The sequence below is a fragment of the Gymnoscopelus braueri genome, assembly GCF_963280865.1.
Source record: "Gymnoscopelus braueri genome assembly, chromosome: 24".
NCBI lineage: Eukaryota > Metazoa > Chordata > Actinopteri > Myctophiformes > Myctophidae > Gymnoscopelus > Gymnoscopelus braueri.
Window position 1 is genome coordinate 23019996 of NC_137626.1, and position 20623 is coordinate 23040618.

Genomic DNA, 20623 nt, shown 5'->3' on the forward strand with positions numbered 1-20623 from the left:
ACAAATCTTGTATGGGTGTCCCTGGTACAATATATCTTTATTTGGGGGTCCTTGACATGAAAAGGTTTGCGAAGCACATGCTGTCAATTGCCAATGGTAATACTTTCTTGTGTATAATTTTCATCTTGAAGTTGAAATTAAATATTCTACCTGAAAATGCTGTGTGATGCAGTGCTACATTAGTTTCAGGTACTTTTTAGGTGTGGGCAGGTTTAGCATATGAAACTGGTTCAACAGAAAGCTAATTATCAGATGCATGGCCTGATTAATCATAGAGCAACTTTATAAATTAAGCATGAACAAAGTAGTGACATTCTTTTCTGTACAAACTACAATAATTCGCAGTTACAAAAAATTGCATAGCCATAAAAATTATGGAAGAAACAACGGAAAAAGTCAAATATCCCCATTTATCCCCAAGTATCAACAGTAAAATTGTAATTAACACATTTTCATTCTTTGCTCTTCTTTGCCAGAAAAAGGTGTCAACATTTGTTCTGAACGGCTTCTTTCTTTAATTTTGAGACAACTTTCCGACCTGAACACACAAGTTAGTGTACGTTGTTGTCACTTTCTGAAGCCAATTTGCTATCCCTATATCACTATTGACTGTTTGTTTAATACTATTCAAACAAGAACAGTGGCAGGCAGACTGTGACAGATCATTCAGTCAGTCAGCCGCACTGCCTGGTCTGCACAGTTTCTTCCTCTTCTGCAGTGGTTGGTAGTGGTGGGGCTCACAAACAAGCCCTCTGCCCTGCAATGACCCCTGGGAATAGATCACATACAGACCCCCACCCCTTACAAACAAAACCCCTACCCCCCACTGACCTCTCACACTCACACTCACACACACACTCACACACACACACACACACACACACACACACACACACACACACACACACACACACACACACACACACACACACACACACACACACACACACACACACACACACACACACACACACACACACACACACGTATGCTGCTTCTATCATAATACAAACATGTTCAATAATTCATGTTTATTTACCCACATCCATATGTATGTCTGTCATTGAATATAGTTGTTCAACCATGTGGCACTGTAGTAGGCAGTAAAAGGCTTGCAGCCTCAATAAAACAAGCAAACAATATATATAAAATATAAAATAACATCTGCTCATAGTGCTCAACTGCAGATTTGTGAGGTTGTAAACCTGTACAGTGAGTGTGTGACCTGTACTTTACTTTGCAAATGTTGTGTAATAAACACACACACACACACACACACACACACACACACGCACACGCACCCACACACACACACACACTGTGTAAATGTTTTCGATATTGTTACTATTGACTGTAAAGCACCAACGTCAATGAGATGAAATTCCTCGCAAGTGCAAATATACCTGGTATTATAAAATAATCTTTTAGATGAATTGCACGTCATACATTCTTCTTTTCAATGTTTGTTTATGTTGTGTTTTGGTCTTTTTATGTTTCTTAGATAGGCTTAATGTTTTATGTAGAACTGCAAGTGACTGGGGGGGAACGGTATTTCATATTCTTTATGTATGTAAGCACATGGGGAAAGTGACAAATAAAGTGATTCTGATAATCTGAATAAAAATAATAAACTGATTCTACAGTACACCAACCGAGCACTGGTGGCGCTGTTCGGGAAAGTCAACAAAGAACTGAGCCGACGCCATTGGCTTAACGCATGCGTCCTGTGGCGCTTCCGCTCCCCCTCCTCCCAAGCCCGCAGAACCACAGAGAATGATTGAAGCCGCAGAAGTCTGGTGGCAAAATCTGGTATTGCAGGACTCCAGCACTCGGGACGCTACTGCGCATGCTTCTATCGTCTGAAACGCTAGTGCGCCCTCTCTATTGGCTCCAACGTTGGAGCCAATCAGGAAGTAGAGGTACTTCTGGGTGCTTCATGCACTTGTGAGCAACTTTCATTGAAATTAATTTGTGGGGTCGAGGCCGTCCTTTCTCCAGACATACTGTTACTCCATGCCTCCTCCCGTCACCTCCTCGCCAGCAGCAGCACCGTCCGTCCGTGGGCTCCTCTCTGTGGATGTGGGAGGCAGCAGCGTAATGGCGGCGCACCGGGGACCCTCCACGAAATGGCTCTTTTCCCGGGAGCAGCTGGAGAACACGCCGTCGCGACGCACCGGAGTGGAGTCCGACCGGGAGCTGTCGTACCGGCAGCACGCCGCCAACCTGATCCAGGACATGGGCCAGAGACTCAACGTGTATCCTTGTTTTATTACCGTCTTTACCGTTAAGAAAAGCTCCCCGACGCGTAGTGTTGCCATGTCTGCTTATTATAAGCGACTTTGGGCTTGTTTTTCTGTAAAGTAGCGTGTAAATATTGGTGTTTGCGGTTTTTAGGGCTTGTTACTTAGGTATAGTTGCTTATTTGGGCTTCCTAATGTTGTCGTGTAAACCAGTGGTTCTTGTCAAGGACCCCACATTTATATGTATTTGTCCACAGACCCCCATCTGAAAATATTTTGTGCCAGAGAGTCCCGTACCAGATTTGTGTTGGAATGTTTTCAAACATCTTTTCAAAGATTTGAAAGCTTGTAGATTGGCTATTTACAAATAGCCGGTATACAGTGCTTCATGTGGCCTAGTTGCTGCCTTTGGGCTTGTTTTCACAGACCCGCTTGCGTATTTCTCTCGCAAAATTTGGCAACACTGCAGAGCAGGCCTACAGGGTTCTGTTATAACATGGTTATATCGTTTTATTGTGTTGTTATCATGCAGAAACAAACACTGTTTTGTTGTTATCTCTTGGTAAACAATCACAGTTTTGGTCAGCGTCGATGTTCAGGGCAGTTAACGGTCATAATATTATGCTCTGTTGTTCGCCATAGAATCCTGAAGGGCCTGCTAGCATAACGCTGCTATTGTTTCGTCTTCTCCTATTGTTAGCTTGGGTTGTGTTTTCCAGCAAGGAGCCGGGTTGTTACTTCTGTTCTTGCCGTTTAAAAGTGTCCCCCGTTCAAGCTGCGTCTTTAATAAGTGTATAATACGATGTAATATACAATATATGTAGGTTTATTTGTCCTTTTTTTTGGTTCACATGACGCACGTTTTCGCTAGCTCGCCTGTTAGCAAACCAATGCTACCTGGCTTAGGGGGCCAAACCCGACAGACGAAGATCGATATTTGTTAGAATCAATTGTAATGTATCTGATCTGATTCTGAACAACAGCCCGTGATTTCCTTAACGTTTGCTTTCCAGCTCTCAACTGATCATCAACACTGCTATTGTATATATGCATAGGTTTTATATGATTCACTCATTCGCCAAGTTCCATAGGAATGTAAGTATCACCCCTCCATTGTCTTATCTTAACCCTGTTGTTACCGGTGTGATTGTACACCAGTGGGTCTCAAAGTGGGGTCCAGGGACCATCTGGGTTCCTTGAGGGGGTTCCAAATGCCCCCTTTTAGGTCTGTAACTCTGAGAGTGTACAAATGGGTCCATTTGGTTCCATTTGTACACTCTCAGTGTTATGGGGGTCCTTGAAATTAAAAGGTTTGAGAACCACTGCTGCACAGAATGAGACAGAGCTGTTTGTGTCTTCCAGATCATCTCCCAAACCACTTTGTTCCTGGCAGCTAAAGTGGAAGAACAGCCCAGGAAGTTGGAACACGTCATAAAAGTGGCACATGCGTGCATCAACCCCCAAGATGCTCCCCTAGACACTAAGAGCAATGTAAGTATATCATGCGCGTGGGCGACGTGGTCCTTTTGATATGGTATCTATCTACACGTTTACTTCTAGAAGGACTTCTAGGGATTCCCCAAAGTTTCCTTTTAGTTGGGGAGACAAATTCCGAGACATTTTTGTGCGTACGCATGCAGTAGATGCAAATGGGAACAGGCCAAATACTTTAATTTGTCTAATTTACACAGTTTTTAGCAGAATGGTTGGAGATGCCGCCTGGGAATCTGTTGGGTCGCTGGTTCGCTCAGGGTCAAGTGTCCCTGAGCAAGACACTTGACCAGAATCAGTGAAGCTGTGAAAACGGTTTCCCCTCAGCCCAGGGACTGGGATGTTTTCCTTTCTTTACCCTTTTTAATAGATCCAAAAAAACAATTCTCTTTTTTTTTTAACGCATCAATATTATTCTGGTTGTTAAACTATTGCGTGAGCCTGAGCAGATAACAATAAACATCCAACAATGCACTATGGAATGTATAAAAATGCTGAGCAGTTTAAGTTCACCTCGATTTTGGCTCAAGATGACTGATTGTCTTCTATAAGGTCACTTTTTCATTGCCAAGTATCAGGCATTAGACTAAAGTACCGGGTACTTTTTCTAGTAGTAGACTACTGACTGATTGGTCTTATGACAGACAGACACACAAAAAAAGAATCCATGGACAGACTCCATGGAAGCTTGTAAATAGAAAGAATACTGTGGTTGCAGCCAATGGTTGTTTTATATATTGTTGATGTCGGGCAGAAACCTCATATCTCCACATTTTAACATCCCGTATGGGGTTTCCACCTGACAGAAACTATATACATTTTCTCTTTGTTAATGTGATTACAAGTTGTGTATTGGAAATCAGTGAGATTAGACTACATTGTGTTGCTGCTTTGTGAGATAACACTGATTATCTCAGTTAATAGCATTAGCTTCCTACTACATGTACCATTTTTGTATAATTGCACTTAAAATATAGCGCAGTGAGGTGAATCACCAGTGTTATACAAATGTTTTTGTTTAGTGTAGGCAGTTAAGTTTGGTGACTGTCTTCATTTGTTTTTGTTTTCTGGCAGTGTTTTCTGGCAGGGTTTCTCACAGAGCTAGTACTTTGGGGGTTTTTTGTTTATTATTTTGGCCATGGTTCACCCTGATGTTAAACGTCTCTATTCCTGTAATATACATTTTACTATTGTGTAGCAATAAATGGAAAAACATATACAATTTATTTCATTCTCAGTCTCTTTTGTGTTTTGCTCAGATCCATAGAATAGGGCGTTCAGCTGTTTAAAATATGTTAAATGAATCCATGTTGAGCAACTGCATGGCCCATTTCTTGCATTCATGTCACCAGAAACTATTTTCTTTGGACTGTAAAGGACTTTATAGGTTGGAATATAGTTTCCAGACAGCAATAGCATTAGCGTTAGCATTGTTTATATGATGAGCAAGCTACCGGGGAGGGACTACTGTCTGCAGTGGAAACCAAGGAAAGTGAGCAGAGTAGGGAATAAACCCCTCATTACACAGGCACATGCACATTTCAGAGTTTAGTGATGCAGACCATAGACAGATGTGGAGAAAAGTGATGTGGTCAAATGAGTCATCCTTCACCTTTTATTCTCCAGAAGTGGGCGAGTGCTCCCATGTACACCAAGAGAACGTTGCCATTCTGAATGCTTGACCCCTTCAGTGAGAGGGAGCATTTTCCTGGCATGGCTTGGGGACCACTTAGTCTCACATAGGCAGAGGGTCGGAGATCCCCGCCTACTGATACTTCTGGTGACATCTAAATTAAATGTATGGGTACATTACATTTAATTGTAGCCGTTACAACTGGATGTAAAGAAGACATTAGAGAAATACTTTATCTTGGAATGGTGATATGATTTGTTTTCAAAGCAGTGGGCGTAGGTTTATCAACAGAGGATGACTGTGTAATCCCCCCCCCCCCAATGTATCTGAATTTACATTTGACATGTTAAACCCCATCCCCCATCAAAACACCAAATGACGGAATATCTTTTGTTAGAATTGTGTTCCATCCCTCCAGTTTCAGTTGAGACTTGAAACTGCATCATGTAGTTGTATGCCACGCAACTGACATCGGCACAGCATTCAAAATGTAATTGTTTCGTTTGCTGCGTGGAGTCTGACAAACTTGACCTTATCTCCTTGTCCCCTTTTTTGTTGGCTGTTTGTGTCTGCTGTTTTCTTGAACAAGATTGACAAATTTAAATTATGACACTGCCTCAGCCATAAATGTCTAATTTAATATCTAGTTATTTGGCATACATAAGGGGCATAAGCATATGCTCTTTTTATGAGGGTTTTCTATGTCATTGATTGATTTTATTGATTAAAATAATATATACATCATTGGTACAGACAATGGTGGGTGGATAGTAAATCCATGATTGATTTTGTATTTCAGGCTTACCTCCAGCAAGCCCAAGAACTTGTGGTGTTAGAAACTATGGTGCTGCAAACGCTGGGTAAGTGCTCCAAAAAACCGCTTCAGTGTTGGCCACAGTGTTTTAACTGTGTTTATGCAGTACACATAGTGATATTTTCCATGTAAGGATACTGTGCTATCATAATTTGATGGCATAAAGTGATGCCAGTCTGGTCATGCATGCATGTATAAATGGCTGAACTGCTTCATTCAATTCTTACAGGTTTTGAAATAACAGTTGAACATCCGCACACAGATGTTGTCAGGTGTTCCCAGCTAGTGCGAGGTATAGGCTTCCTCCTTCTTTAACCATTTTTATTTGATTTACAGTTGATACATACCTGTGATTGTGAAGAGTTCATTTTTTGTTTAATAGATTACTTAATTCATTTAAAACCCACAAAACATTTGACATACCATATTCATGATTTTCAAAATGCAAAATTCATGATCGCAAATTGCTTCTCCATTGTGATTTTTAATTTGGAACAACTCTTCACATGTACACATGATATGATTTCCTTTGATTTCAATGTATAACATTCAATTAATGCTAACGGTATACGATGAAATGTATTCCCAAGTAATACCCTTAGAGAATGCTCTAATGTTGATTTCTCCGTTCTCCCTTCTCTTGCAGCAAGCAAGGATTTGGCACAGACTTCCTATTTCATGGCTACCAACAGGTTGTTATCCTGTTACCCTTATTGCACTGTGATGGCACACTATAGCTTCCTGTGAAATGCAGGGTCCCCCTTCCTGTGTCCAACGCCCTTATGGCGCCACAGCCTTGGGAACCCCCTCTCGGGGAAGTACCAGCTGGGCGACTCTGTGCGGTGTATTGTACAAGGGCTCTGTGTTGGCACATAGGGGTCGAATGCACAATGTGGAGTGTAGTGGTGCTGTGTACCTCAAGTTTGGCTATGTGCATATGTCTAAAAAGAAACGCACAATTGGTAGCCTGAATATACATTGCCGCTAAAGATTGAAAAGGGTGTAAACTTAGACGTTCTCCTGGTAAGTATCACTAACACTACTTTTTAGTTTTTTTTTATTAGTTTTATTTTATTTATACATTTTTTTAGGTTCTTGCTAACAGTGAAACCCCAAACTATACTGCAAACTATATGTCTGTGTTTTTGCGGTAGTTTCTTCCACAGGAGCATTGTAGCTCAAGTCTAAAACGGGTAGAACTTGCAATTGGTGGTGGTCACTAGTTTGGACTTAATCATCATCCTTGGTATCCAGGGGTATGAGTTGGAGCTGTTGGTAGTGATTGATATATTTTTTATTGAATATTATTTATTTATTTTTGTTAAAGAGCTGCAAGGCTAGTGATAAAGTCTGCCAAATTGCCAATGTATAATCCCTTGGTAATCCCTTAAATAATTTGTGAGCATCTCACTTTACAATGCCCCTCCACCTCTTTTTATTTTATTTATGGTGACCAGGCGATTACCTATGAACTATTTTGTTCTTTGATGTTTGTTTCAGTGAGACTACTTGCATGGTTTCATGTTAGATTGGTTTTTAGCTTTACAGTATTCTTGAAATGTTGAAACTTTAATGCCATCTATGACGTGCCTGTCCAAAAATGGCTGGTTCAGCTGTGACTCACTCACACTAGATTTGTGCATTGGTTCGGAGTCGGACTGAATTGTTTTTTAGGGTCTTAACCACCGTTGTGCAGGCCATGTCAGCACAGACTCGTGTAAATGTTTAAGGGTTGTGGTTCCATTAGTGGAACGGGAATTATGACTTGGAGGTCCCTTTGGGAAAGTATAGTTAATGACAAATGATAACAAATGAAGCAATGCCACATTTTGATGCTGATTCAGGCATAACAAGCCAAAACTCACTGGATGGGACGTGATTCACGTGCATGTAATACCAGTAGTTGAATACCTACTGTACGTCAATATGCCCCCCACACTGGCCAAAACCAAGCCCGAAAATCCAGGGCCTGCAATAATTCAACATCAAACCGTGCACAATTTGCTTTATTGATTGTATCATAGACTGATGATTAGTCAGTGTTTCTCAGAGGTGTTCTGTTCCCATGCCCGCTGACAGGAAAACTATAAATGGATTATGAGGATGTTATTTCAAAACATCTTGTCTATGGTTGGAATATCAGTCAGATTGTTAGCAATGTGGACATTAGTGTTATTTTCGGTCCTGAGTCTACAGTTATTGTTGATTTGCAGTGTAGTTTGGGATTTGGGTGTAGAGCATTATTAGCCTTTAGAAATGTACAGCAGTAAACTAATCGTATGTTTTGGTTGACATTCTCAGTGTTTCTCAATCTTTATTATTCATATAAATCTGTATTCCATTAGACCAATGGAGTTCTTCCTTTCTTCCTCAATCTGATTTGGTTTAAATTCAGTTGTGTTTGACTTAAAGGGCGACCCGCGACAGGGAGTTAAGTTTGAGTACTGCAATTTTAACCAAAATAAAAGCCTTTTGGGGCTTCATTTTCTTTCATTGTGATATATTAAATGTCCCAAATCTTAATTATTTAAATGGTCTAAAAGTATAAACATTTTCTATTTTGAGCAAGAGCGATTGAGAAACACTGTTTTAGTATTAATAATTTAACCGCAAACTTTTAGTATGATCAACCCCAAAAACTGTTAAAGCAATAACTGAACAATATCTGGAGATAATATAACGCTTGCCATGCACACACAACATATTTTAGTAACATCCTTTAGTTTAATAGTTTGAAGCAACATATTTAATTGATAATGCCTAACAAATTAGATGTCAGGAAATGTGCTCCTTTGTGGGGCCATATTACATTTCAAAGGGTGCAGCAGAATTAAAGTAAAAACATAGTTTAACCAAATGGTGTTTATTTTTTAACCAATTACTTTGATGTACATGTTGGTGGAAGCATTCTGCCCGATTAATTGGATTGATTCTTACCTCTAATTCAATCCTCATTCATGTGTGTATCATCTCTTAGGGAAAAAAAGCCACGTGAAATTTCCCAAACACTGAAACGTGTGAAAATGTAGTTTTCTACACGTGACTTTTTTTGTAAGGGAGGGCAGGTTGATTCACATTCAGTTTATTTGATTCAGCAAATTCACTTGACTATTCATCAAAAAAACCTGAAAATGTACATGGAAATCAGTAAATACTTTGATATTAAGTTTACACCATGAATTGAAAGTGAATGAACCCCTTACCCAGGTGTGTGTGATAACGTCTTAGTATGAAGCTTGCATCTTATGTATATAACCGTACCTTAATGAAACATAGCTGTTGTCTTGTAAGCTGCATAACATTACATTTGCTGTCTACACCTCCGAACCCTGTAGTTAACGTTTTTATCTCCCCCTTGTGTTTCTTGTCTCCGCTTTTGGCAGCCTGCACCTCACCACCTTCTGCCTGCAGCACAAGCCCACTGTCATAGCCTGCGTGTGCATCCACCTGGCCTGCAAATGGTCCAACTGGGAGATCCCTGTCTCCACAGACAGCAAACACTGGTGGGAGTACCTGGACCGCACAGTCACGCTGCAACTGCTGGACGGTAAAGAGAATATCTCCCAAGAAGATATTTAACCATTTGAAACTGAGCATGCTTGTTCTGGGGGCAATATTTGCAGAAAATTGGCAGTCTACAAGCTACATAACGTGTCGCAGTGACAGGCTGAGAGCTTGTAGATCAGCTATTTTCAGCTAAACAAGCGGATAGTACAAAACCGACCCAGATCAACTATTATTGTACTATGTATAAGTGGTTAATGTGTGGGTCTGGTATCGGTATACCAACCATGTAATGTAATAGACCATATTCTTTGATTTTGCTTTGTTATTGTTGATTGTTCATGTTCAGATAAGTCGTTCTTGGATATGACTACTGGTATTTGCAGTTCTTTTTAAGTTCCACTTATTGTAAGTTATTGCAGTATGTGTGAGTCACTGTTCATAAAGAATAACTTATTAATGTGTTTAAATGTTCCGTCCCTGTGTTTTAGAGCTAACCCATGAGTTTCTTCAGATCCTGGAGAAGACGCCCAGCAGGTTGAAACGGATACGAAACTGGAGGGTAGGTTCCTTAAGCAAGACTTTAAATGCCTAACTGCTCCTGACGAGCTGGTTGGTGCCTTGAATGGTTGCCGCTGCCGGCGGTGTGAATGTAAAATTAAAGGTGCGAAACAAATAAAAAAGAATTCGTAACTTAAAAATACCTTGTGTTTGCAGGCAACACAAGCCGCTAAGAAGCCAAAGACTGATGGTCAGGCGGTGGAGAGTCCCTTTACGAGTGCATCATCATTAGATGGTTTACCTGGCGTCAACAACTCCTTCTTCCCCTCCACATCGGACGCTGCTGAGATGCCGTCCCTGGACAACATGACAGCCGCCTACGCCTCCTATCAGCCCTTGGATGACCAGGCGAAGGCGTGTGGCTTCGAGCCGTTCCAACCCCAAACCTCCCACTCGGACTACACACTGGGCAAACACGAACACAAAGCCGCGGCCGGCAGTGGCGGTAAGAACCAGCCGCTTGGCGGCAACCCCATGCCTTTTGCCCGGCCGCAGAAAGTCTTATCCCTGGACAAGTACAGAGAGAAACACGCGGCGGAGCTGGCCTTGCACAACGGCAAGCCGGAGGAGCAGGGAGCGGAATTGTTCGTACCCCCTCTGGCTCTCTCTTCCTCCCACCACCATAAGAAACGCTCTCAGTTGCAGGCTGCCTCCCAGCCAGGGGACGGCCGCAGAGACAAATCCAGCTCTAAAAAGTCCCGCATGCCGCCCTCCTTCATGGAGAACGGCTCCGCCAGCAGCAGCGAGGAGCTCAAGATGAGGATCAAAGTGTCGTCCTCAGAGCGCCACGGTGGCTCAGAGCAAGCCGGTCCGCCGGCCACTAAAGACAAGCACAAAGAACACTCTGGCCACCGCCACGCTAAGCACGGCCACTCGCACCCGTACTCCGTGAGCGGAAATGGCAGGGGGGTGACGGACCCCGCCTTGGCCCTCCGAGGCACCGGGGGCCACAGCAGTGACACTGGCTCCTCCGGCTCGTCTCGGAAGAGGGCTCACCCCGACGGCCACCACCACCACCACTCTGCCAAGAGCGGCCGCAGCTCCAAGGGCGTGGCCGCCTCCGCCCACTACTCATCCGAGGGCGGCCAGAGGATGGTGGTGGAGCGTCACCACGACGGGACCAACGGAGTGGTGAATTCCAACGGTCAACACACAGACTATAAAGACACCTTTGACATGCTGGACTCTTTACTAAGTGCCCAAGGAATGAACCTGTAATCCTTCGAAAGGTCCAGGATGTCGTCTTAGATTTTTTTAAAAATTAGGTATTACCATGGTTTAATAGAATTTAAAAAAATAAAGATTTTATTTCTTTTTAAGTTATCTTAAATTCTGCATCACCCTAAAGTCGTGTCTGTACAAACCCTGGTTATTGATAATCCTCATAAGGCTGTCATGAAATGTAAAAAAAAAAAAAAAAAGTATATATATAGATATATATATGCATAGAGCTCTGTGCTACTAGCTTGCAATGGGGGAAAAAACAAACCAACCATGTTGACATTTTTTCTTGTTTCAGTGATTGGGGAAAAATTAGATTTTAAATCTGTTAAATGCGAGCTGTCTTTTTTTATGTTTTTAAATTGTGCATGTTTTCAATCACAAAAGGGAAGACATAGCTAGTGTTCGCAGCCATGGTGACAGTTTACAGACAGGTGACATTAATGTATTTACACACTTTTTTGGGGTATGTTTTAGACAGTTTATTCCATAAAAAAAAAACCTCAGGTCTTGAAAAAAATTTTGATATAAGAAAGAAATCTTCCTCTCTCTGGGTTTTGTTACCTGTTATCTGTGGAGATGTATGACTTTGTTTTTTTTTTCGTTGGTGATGACGGTATGGTATACGTCTTAGGAGGCAGTGTGCTTACTTCTTTTAAAACGGCACATTGTACGAGTTAGTCTAATTAACAGAAGTACGAGCCAGAGGCACGGGTTGTTCTAACGGACGCTGAAGCGCGTGCCTCGTTTAAAAAAAGAAAAGAGAAAAAAAAAAAAGATCATTGCAAACCCGTTTTAGAGCTACAAAATAAAAGTTTACTTTACGTCTGCTGTGAAGTGCATTTAAAGATATCTCGGCAAAAAAGGCCTTGTGATTGTAAATTGTCAATCGCTATTCAGTATGATAAATGTCTTATTAATCACCAGAAAAATCTGAGAAAAAGAAAAGACCTAAAAATAAGATTGTGTATATATAGAACTCAGTAGTCAGAGTTCAAACTGTTGGCTTGTTGCATCAGTCCAAACCTTCCATTCAGTCAGTGTATTATGAGACCTTAAAGCAGACTCTGTATTGAACATATCCTTGATTTGTGTATTGGGAGCCCAAATAAAGGTGTAAAAGTGATCTTTACACAACACGACCATTGTCCTTGTGTCGTGATTAAAGGACCATACTGGAAGGGTCTGGCATGGAATGTTTAGCCCTAAATAGAATAGATGTCTTTTATTGTCATTCAACATAATCATGAAATGCATAAATTAACTTTAAGGGATATTTCACTTTAAAAAAAAAAAAGGGAAGTTGCTCGATTCAGTATTTAGATATTTGATATTCATTTTATCAGACACGCCCCCTTCTTATACAAACCCATTGTAACTTCAAACTCTATTTTAGCCATGTTAGATTCATGGTGACTCACCCTGCCCTCCTAATGCGTGAGGGGGGCCGTGTTTTTCCGAGATTTTTTTTCATTTATTTTATTTAATTTTTTTATTGTATTTTCATTTTTCATTTTCCCAAAAAAAATATAAAAAATAAATGAAAAAAGTAATTGAAAAAACGCGGCCCCCTCGCGTATTAGGGGGGGGCGGTATGAGTCACCAGAACCAAGGACGGTGTTTTTGATGAATCTAACATGTTAAAAATGTTTGAAGTTACAATGGGTTTATATAGGAAGGGGGCGTGTCTGATAAAATGAATATCTAAATATTGAATCAAGCAACTTAAAAACTGTCAGGGGTGCTCACAAAAGCCTGAGTAGACCATAAAATCACCAAAAGTTTTTTTGAAAGTGAAATATCCCTTTAAGACCATTTGTTAATGCTGATAATTTTCTAAAGCATAATGAGGTTTGTTTGGTTTTCAAGGAAGCCAATGGATTCCTTTCATTTCAATACGGTATGAAAATACTTGAAACTTGCTTAATAGCTAATCCTAATCCACACAATTTTTCTTTGGTGCCTGTGTTTTGTCAAAGTTATGTTATTGTTGCATTTTAATACATTTACAAATATATTGGGCTGCACCCCAAATCACATAAAACACTTATGTATGGCAAGTTGCTATTTAGGCCAGTATGTCTGAAAGCTTAGTGGCTACTAAATTGTGCATGAGTAAATACTAAATTCAGGTAATTACGGTTGTCTGAAATCACATACTAACATACTTTTTAGTATGCCAAATTCCAAAAGCATAGTTCTACATGGTATATGAGATGCATACAACATTCTGACAATGTTATAGCATTCAACAGTGGACACACCGTAGATGACAGTGAAGAACCATAGGAAGCACCATAGATGACCTGGGGCCTATTACACGAAAGGAGAATTAAATAAGCCTGGATTTAAGTCAAATCCAGGTTTGACAAAGTCTGGTCCGTCTTATTCCGTTCCATGAACGCCAAGCCAGGCTGAAAAGGAGCGACTTTGTCGAGCTAGACCTTGTCAAGCCAGGCTGTGTCGAGCCAGGATGGTAAAGCCAGGCTTCACGTATTCCTATAAAAGACCATGAAAGTCATAGCAGAATCCTTGAACTTGACCAATCATGGAGCCCAAAACCAGAGCGGCGTTCTTCTCTGTGGCTGAACAGCAGCTCATGGAACAGTGGCGTTCCCAGGAATTACATTTAGGGCAGGCGAGATTACCCCTTAAATTTAGCTTAAATTTAGCTCAAGAGTCTTTAGGCTTGGGTCCCGGCTCCCGGGGAGACATCAAATGTCTCTTTTGGGTCTTGAGTCCCAAGACCCAAAAGAGTCTTGAGTGAAGACCCAGGCTCCTGGGGAGACATCAAATTTCTCTTTTGGGTCTTGAGTCTGGGACTCAAGACCCAAAAGAGAAATTTGATGTCTCCCCGGAATCATACGAGGAAGTAAAATGTATAATAAGCAAGAGAGGAAACACGGCTGCAATAAATGGATCCAGGGAGAAAGCGTGGCAAAGTATTGCCGACAAATTAAATGCACAAGTCGTCCAAAAATATATACAATTTATATACAAGTCCATGAATATTCAGTTAGGCGTAGGAGTGTATAGTGAATATTGGAATTATCGCCTACTAATCTACAATGCGCCATGCATCCAACCAATATGTCTGAGTCTGTGCTCAGGAATGTGTCAAAAACTAAAAAATCTCCATGAATTCAAGGCTTCATGGAGTGTGTAATTGATAGAAAATAAGTAGTTTTTGGGTGAACTATTCTTTTAAGTGTCTTGTTCAGGGACACTTTGACACATTCTGAGGCCTGGGACCGAACTTGGGATTTATGGCTTGCCAGGCAGGCTTTCTAACCATTCAGCTATGGCCACATCATCAGCAGTTCTACTCTGTAACAGTAAAGGGGTTTCAGGGGAAACCAGCAAAATGAGGAATAATATAATAAAAGACTGTCTTGCTAATAAAGCGTCACGTCTATCATTTTTTACAATGTATTTGATATTACCTTTATATTATTTAATAAATTATGCATTTCATCCTCTATATATTGTCCAGCAACCTTTATGATGAAGGCGAAAATAGATAGTAGACCCGTAGTAGCCAGATTGCTCAGATGCCGGGGTTTCTGTGCTGGGGTTCGATCTCATGTTTTTAGTTCTTGTTGGTCTGAAGTCAAGAGCTCTTCCGACTGAGCTGAAGCTTCCGACTCACCCTCACCAGGGTCAAAAACTTTATATTTGAAATCCGAACGTTTATGTTCGGATTTCAAAGAAAAGTACCAAAGTAGAAGATTTAATGACCCCAGGGGTCCTGGGGGGGGGGGGTTCCAGGGGGTCCCCAGCAAAATGTTATTATTAAATATGGCTCTTATTGCTCTTTTTTTAATGGATCATATGTAAGTAAAGCCTGATAAAAGTTTCAAACTCTGTTAAAAAAATCCTGGGGGGGGGACCCCCAGCGTGGTCAAGAGCCCCCCCATGGGAAAAAAATCTCCTGTTATTATCGAACGGACTGAGGTTGGCAGGTATGCCAGAGAGTGAGGTTCCATTAACTACCATAAAGAACTTAAAGTAAAGCAGGCTAAAATGATTATGTCAACCATAGAATTAAAAAAATAAGGATGTCAACCGGGGCAGGGACATTAGCTGGTTATTATTTTTACATAAATGCATTTGACTACAAAAGGCAAAAAGTCACGTGACTATCAAGTATTTTGGTCTCATGTTGTTGCTGCGACACCTGCTGGCTGAAAAAAGTCAATGCAGGATTTTATAAATGGCACTGACAACATAATTATTCATAGCATATTTTTATTGTGTATATACATTATGTAGATAAATTACTGATAGCATTCTTTCTATGTTGGTGGGGAAATGTAATTAAGGTTTGTGTGTGATGAATCTAAAACTTGCCTTACATTTATAGGAAGGGGGGAAACAATAATTGACAATTATGAATTATGAATTCCACTTAATAAACTTACAATATCACTGGTGTTCACCGTTCACTTAGGCTACGTGGTTGGGGAAAGCCATCTAAAACTTAAAATGCAATCAAAAATCCATAATTCAAGTTGCACAAAGACTTGTCTTTTCAACAGACGTCTCTACCCACTGGGCACACAATACAACAACGCCCAAACGCCGTGCATACGCCGTCCATACGACGTCCGACTCAGACGCGAGTCGACGTCGATTCAAGGTATTTTTTGCAAAACAGCTGCTGACTGAGGTCTGACTCGGACGTCGTATGGACGGCGTATGCACGGCGTATGGGCGTTGTATTGTGTGTGCCCAGTGGGTAAAGAGATATCTGTTGATAAGACATGTCAAAGTGGGGTCCGGGGGCTCTTTTATTGCTACTTTTAACTTTTTAATGGATCCTATGTAAGTAAAGCCTGATAAAAGTGTCAAACTCCCCAAATCCACCAGAATATTGGAAATGACATCTGTTAAAAATGTCCTGGGGGGGACCCCCAGCGTGGTCAAGAGCCCCCCCCGCCCCCCCCTGGGAAAAAAATCTCCTGTTATCGGACGGTCTGAGGTTGGCAGGTATGGGCTTTTGTGTTATTAGGCTATACATTTTGCACAAAGAATCTAACATGTATGGTGGCTCACTGGGTTAAGAGCCAGTCTGAGAACTAAGAGGTCACAGGTTTGATTCCCAATTGTTTCAAGTTATCCATGATATTTAAAGAATCTTGACAAATTTTGAATTAAGTTTTAAATACAAATCTTTCTTATGGGAGCCCTTAGGCACTATATTTCAGATTGGGGTATGCGGCCAAATTCATATCAATTTGCGGGTCCTTCACATGAAAATCTTTGAGAACCACCATATTGCTTGGAGTGCCAGCCATAGCTCAATGGATAGAGCAGCTGCATAACAAGCATAAAATTATAGGTTCAACTCTCACCCTTGCGGCCTTGCCAGAGTCAAAAACTTGTCCGAACGTTTATGTAGATGAACGGGTCAAAAATGGAGAAAGTGCAAACACCAGGTTGAAGTTCATCCATGACGTCATGACAGATCCAGATTGCACTAGCGGTTTGTTTACATTCGACCGCATCCGCATGGCTCATTTGCATAAGACGTTAACATATTGATTTTATCCCACTGTTGAGGGTTAGGGTTATGTTTTATATATTTTGTTTAAGACTTACAGTAGGCTGCCTTGCCCCACTGGAATACAGTGACTGATATGAATAATTAAAATAATATACGTTTTCGTATAGCAGCAATTTTGCATGTACACTATAAATATAAATATATCGTCTGTCGGGCGGAAACCTCGTTATGGCCAAAACTGTTACTTTTCAGCATAAAAATTCTAAAATAGCAAAAGTAGCAAATCTACAAACAAGACTCGCGCAACTGAAATAGGCAAGACACACCATCTAAATGTGCAAACATTGTTTTATGGTTAATATTTTCCAAAAATCTAAAATGAATACCATTTATTCTAAACAGTCCTTACCTGCTGTACCTGGTAATGGAAGCCTTTCACATAATGATAAATATACATTAAAATGTCTTTGGTGTCTTACTGGATATTTAAATATAAGTTAGTTAAACAGTAAGTTTTCCATTGTACCACTGCATAGAAATGACACATTTTCTTACTATACCTTATTACCTTTTTTAATTGTTCTGCAAAATTCTACTTAATTCACAATACCATTTTCCCTGTCATTTCAACAAAGAAACATTAAGCAAAGCTTTGTACAAAACCTTTTTCTTTATGTAGTCTGTTATTTTCAGTGCAAATATAATCGTATACAGAGCAGTATACACAAATAAAACAAGTCCAAAAAGTGCAGTGTCACAACACCAGTGGTGAAAGAGTACTCACATTTTTTATTATAAGTAAAATTATCAATACTGCGATATAGTACTCTGTTACAAGTAAAAGTCCTGGAATTCAAAATGTACTTGAGTAAAAGTACAAAAGTATTGGCATCAAAATGTACTTAAAGTACCAAAAGTAAAAGTACTCATTATGCAGAATGTCCCATTTCACGTTTTCAAATGTATAAAAATCTTTTGAAAATAGCCGATCTACAAGCTCACAATGTGACGCATTGTGAGCTTGTAGATCGGCTATTTTCAAATGCCCGAAATGTATATAGGGCTGAAGTGGTTAATGTATGTTTTGTAATAATCTAAATCTACAAAGTGACTAGTAACTTAAGTTTTCAAATAATTTTAGTCGAGTAAAAGTATAAATTTGCCTCTGAGATGTAGTGGAGTAGAAGTAAAAGTACTGAAAACTGGAAATAACTCAGGTAAAGTAATAATACCTCAAAATTGTACTTAAGTACAACACTTGAGTACATGTACTTAGTTACTTTACACCACTGCACAACACGCAAGTATTCAAATTACAATACCAGGTCCAGCCAAACAACGTGCACTCTTATTGAGTGGATGTAGGATTATTCCTAATTTTTTGGTTGAAACTATAGCCTTTTATACGTTACTGTCTTGCAGAAATCTTGTCTCTGAATATTTAAACATGTGTTTTTAGTCAATTAATACAAGACTACTGGAGGGTAGGTGCATCCTGCAGGACCAACAAAAATCACAGGCAATTTTAAAATAGTCTGCACACTGTGGCTTGCAGGGAACCCAGTCAAAAGCTTTATTGTATGATATACACCAGGGGTCTTCAACAGGGGCTCCAGGACCCCTAGGGGTTCCTCAGAGATATTAACTCCCTATTCTGGGGGGAACATTAGCCAAAAATAGCAGATACGAGCTTGTAGATCTGCTATTTTCGGTAAAGAGATTTTGTGTACAGGGAAAAAAACAGCAGGTCAAAGCTCAAGTTTACAAAGTATTGAGGATTTTAAGTGGTTAAATGTCTGAAAACACACATCAGCTTTTAACTGGGTGCCCTGCAAGCCATAGTGTGCAGACTATCATTTTAGAATATTTAGTAAATTAATGCCCTACTTTGACATACAAGAGGAAGGAAGCTGGCTAAGTATCATCTAAGTGTCCTTGAGCAAGACACTGAACCCCTACTGCTTCTGATGAGCAGGTTGGTGCCTTGCATGGTTTCTTCCGCCATCGGTGTGTGACTGGGTGAATGTGAAGTACATCGTAGAGCGATTTGAAGGGCCGGAAAGACTAGAAGGGCGTTAAACGCATAAATGCAGTCCATTTACCTGTGCACAAGATGTAACAATATAAAACAACCTTGAAACTTGAACCATGAGTTTGATGAACCATGAACCACAAGACAAGAAGACCACTTCATTCTGTTGTTGATTGCAGTCTGTTTCTTTAGCCCCCACCACCACTTTCGACCTGAAGCCTGTTTGAAGTGATCGGTCATGGCGCTGTTGACTTGCTGCTTTGTAGCATGTACATGTAGTCCCAATGGCTTCTGCAATGAAAAAACTAAACAAACAAAAATCAACAGCAAATACAGATGTTGCGTAGTACAGACGAGACAATTTTTCATTCCTGACTATACTTCTTGTCAATCACATGTGTACACTGTGAAGAAGCAATCAGATAACTCTTGCACTGACAGAATGGATGGCTGTCTTTCTTAAGGCGCTCTTCTCATGTTGTAAAACAAAAAAGGTTTGCACACTGTGGGCTCCTGTTGCAAAGTGCTTCATTGCACCCGAGTGCTGCTGTGATGTTTCAGGCTTTTGCCATTCTCCCGTTTAAGGAGAACTGCAGATTAATATCACCACCTCGTTGTGGAAGCCTCCCAATATGGTGTTATATATGTTACAGGGAAAATGGCATTCCAGGGAAATTTAAAGGGGTACGCTTGTTTTCATGCCCCTCATGCAATTCTGTAGAATCAACGCTAGAGGGCAATGCAAGCCAGACATGAGCCCCACACCACACACGCACGCATGCACAAACCAGCACGCACACACGCATGCGCACACGCGCGCGTGTACACACACACACACATACACACACACACACACACACACACACACACACACACACACACACACACACACACACACACACACACACACACACACACACACACACACACACACACTCCAGGGGGCGGGCCTGGCGGGCTATGTTAGTGCAGTGAGTGGCACTTGGGGCAAACGCAGTCCCCACACAACATCATTTACGATTCTGTGCCTATCGGTACATAACTCGGACGGCGCTTAAGTCGACTAGCAGACCATCGGCCGGTCGTCGCGGGCACTCGCGCGCGACTCCTCGGCCTCAAGGTCTGCTAAGTCGGAGCGCCTTCCGTCATGGTCCAAAACTATACTTTATCAGCGAAAAAAAAGTAGTCCGCGGTTGTTTGAAAAAGTAATGTCCCAAGCTGGAGTCAAACCCCGGCTCCCAGTGGTAGTGGGTGGGGAGTCCAATGATTATCGAAGTGCGCCACTGAGGCTTGTACTAGTGGTGCAAAGCATAGATATATATAAAGGCTAGATGACTCACCCGCGCTGCTGGCCAATACAGACCGACGTTGCCACTTGGCGGCCATCTTGAAACAGGCAGTTCGCTCATTCATAACATTATGTCTATGGGGCATGTACTATTGAAATAACCATAGCGTGCTCAATTTTCATCCGATTTTCAAACGGTTTGGTTTTTTATAAACATCAAAGATGTAGTTATGATACTGCAAATTTAAAAAAATATATAGATAGATAGAAAAAAGAAAAAAGATAGATAAAGCAATAGCTATACACACACACACAGGGTATTTATATTAAATA

General features: G+C 40.9%; 1 protein-coding gene across 1 annotated transcript; it reads left to right on the forward strand.

Moving 5' to 3' along the window:
- The first annotated feature begins 2028 nt into the window (after window positions 1–2028).
- ccnt2b (cyclin T2b) lies at window positions 2029–12606 on the forward strand. The gene is made up of 9 exons (XM_080422191.1): window positions 2029–2255; window positions 3254–3335; window positions 3603–3731; window positions 6164–6224; window positions 6408–6470; window positions 6825–6870; window positions 9562–9725; window positions 10174–10244; window positions 10400–12606. Exons 1-9 carry the CDS (start codon window positions 2098–2100, stop codon window positions 11459–11461), a joined length of 1836 nt encoding a protein of 611 aa, XP_080278317.1. The 5' UTR covers window positions 2029–2097; the 3' UTR covers window positions 11462–12606.
- The last annotated feature ends 8017 nt before the right edge of the window (window positions 12607–20623 follow it).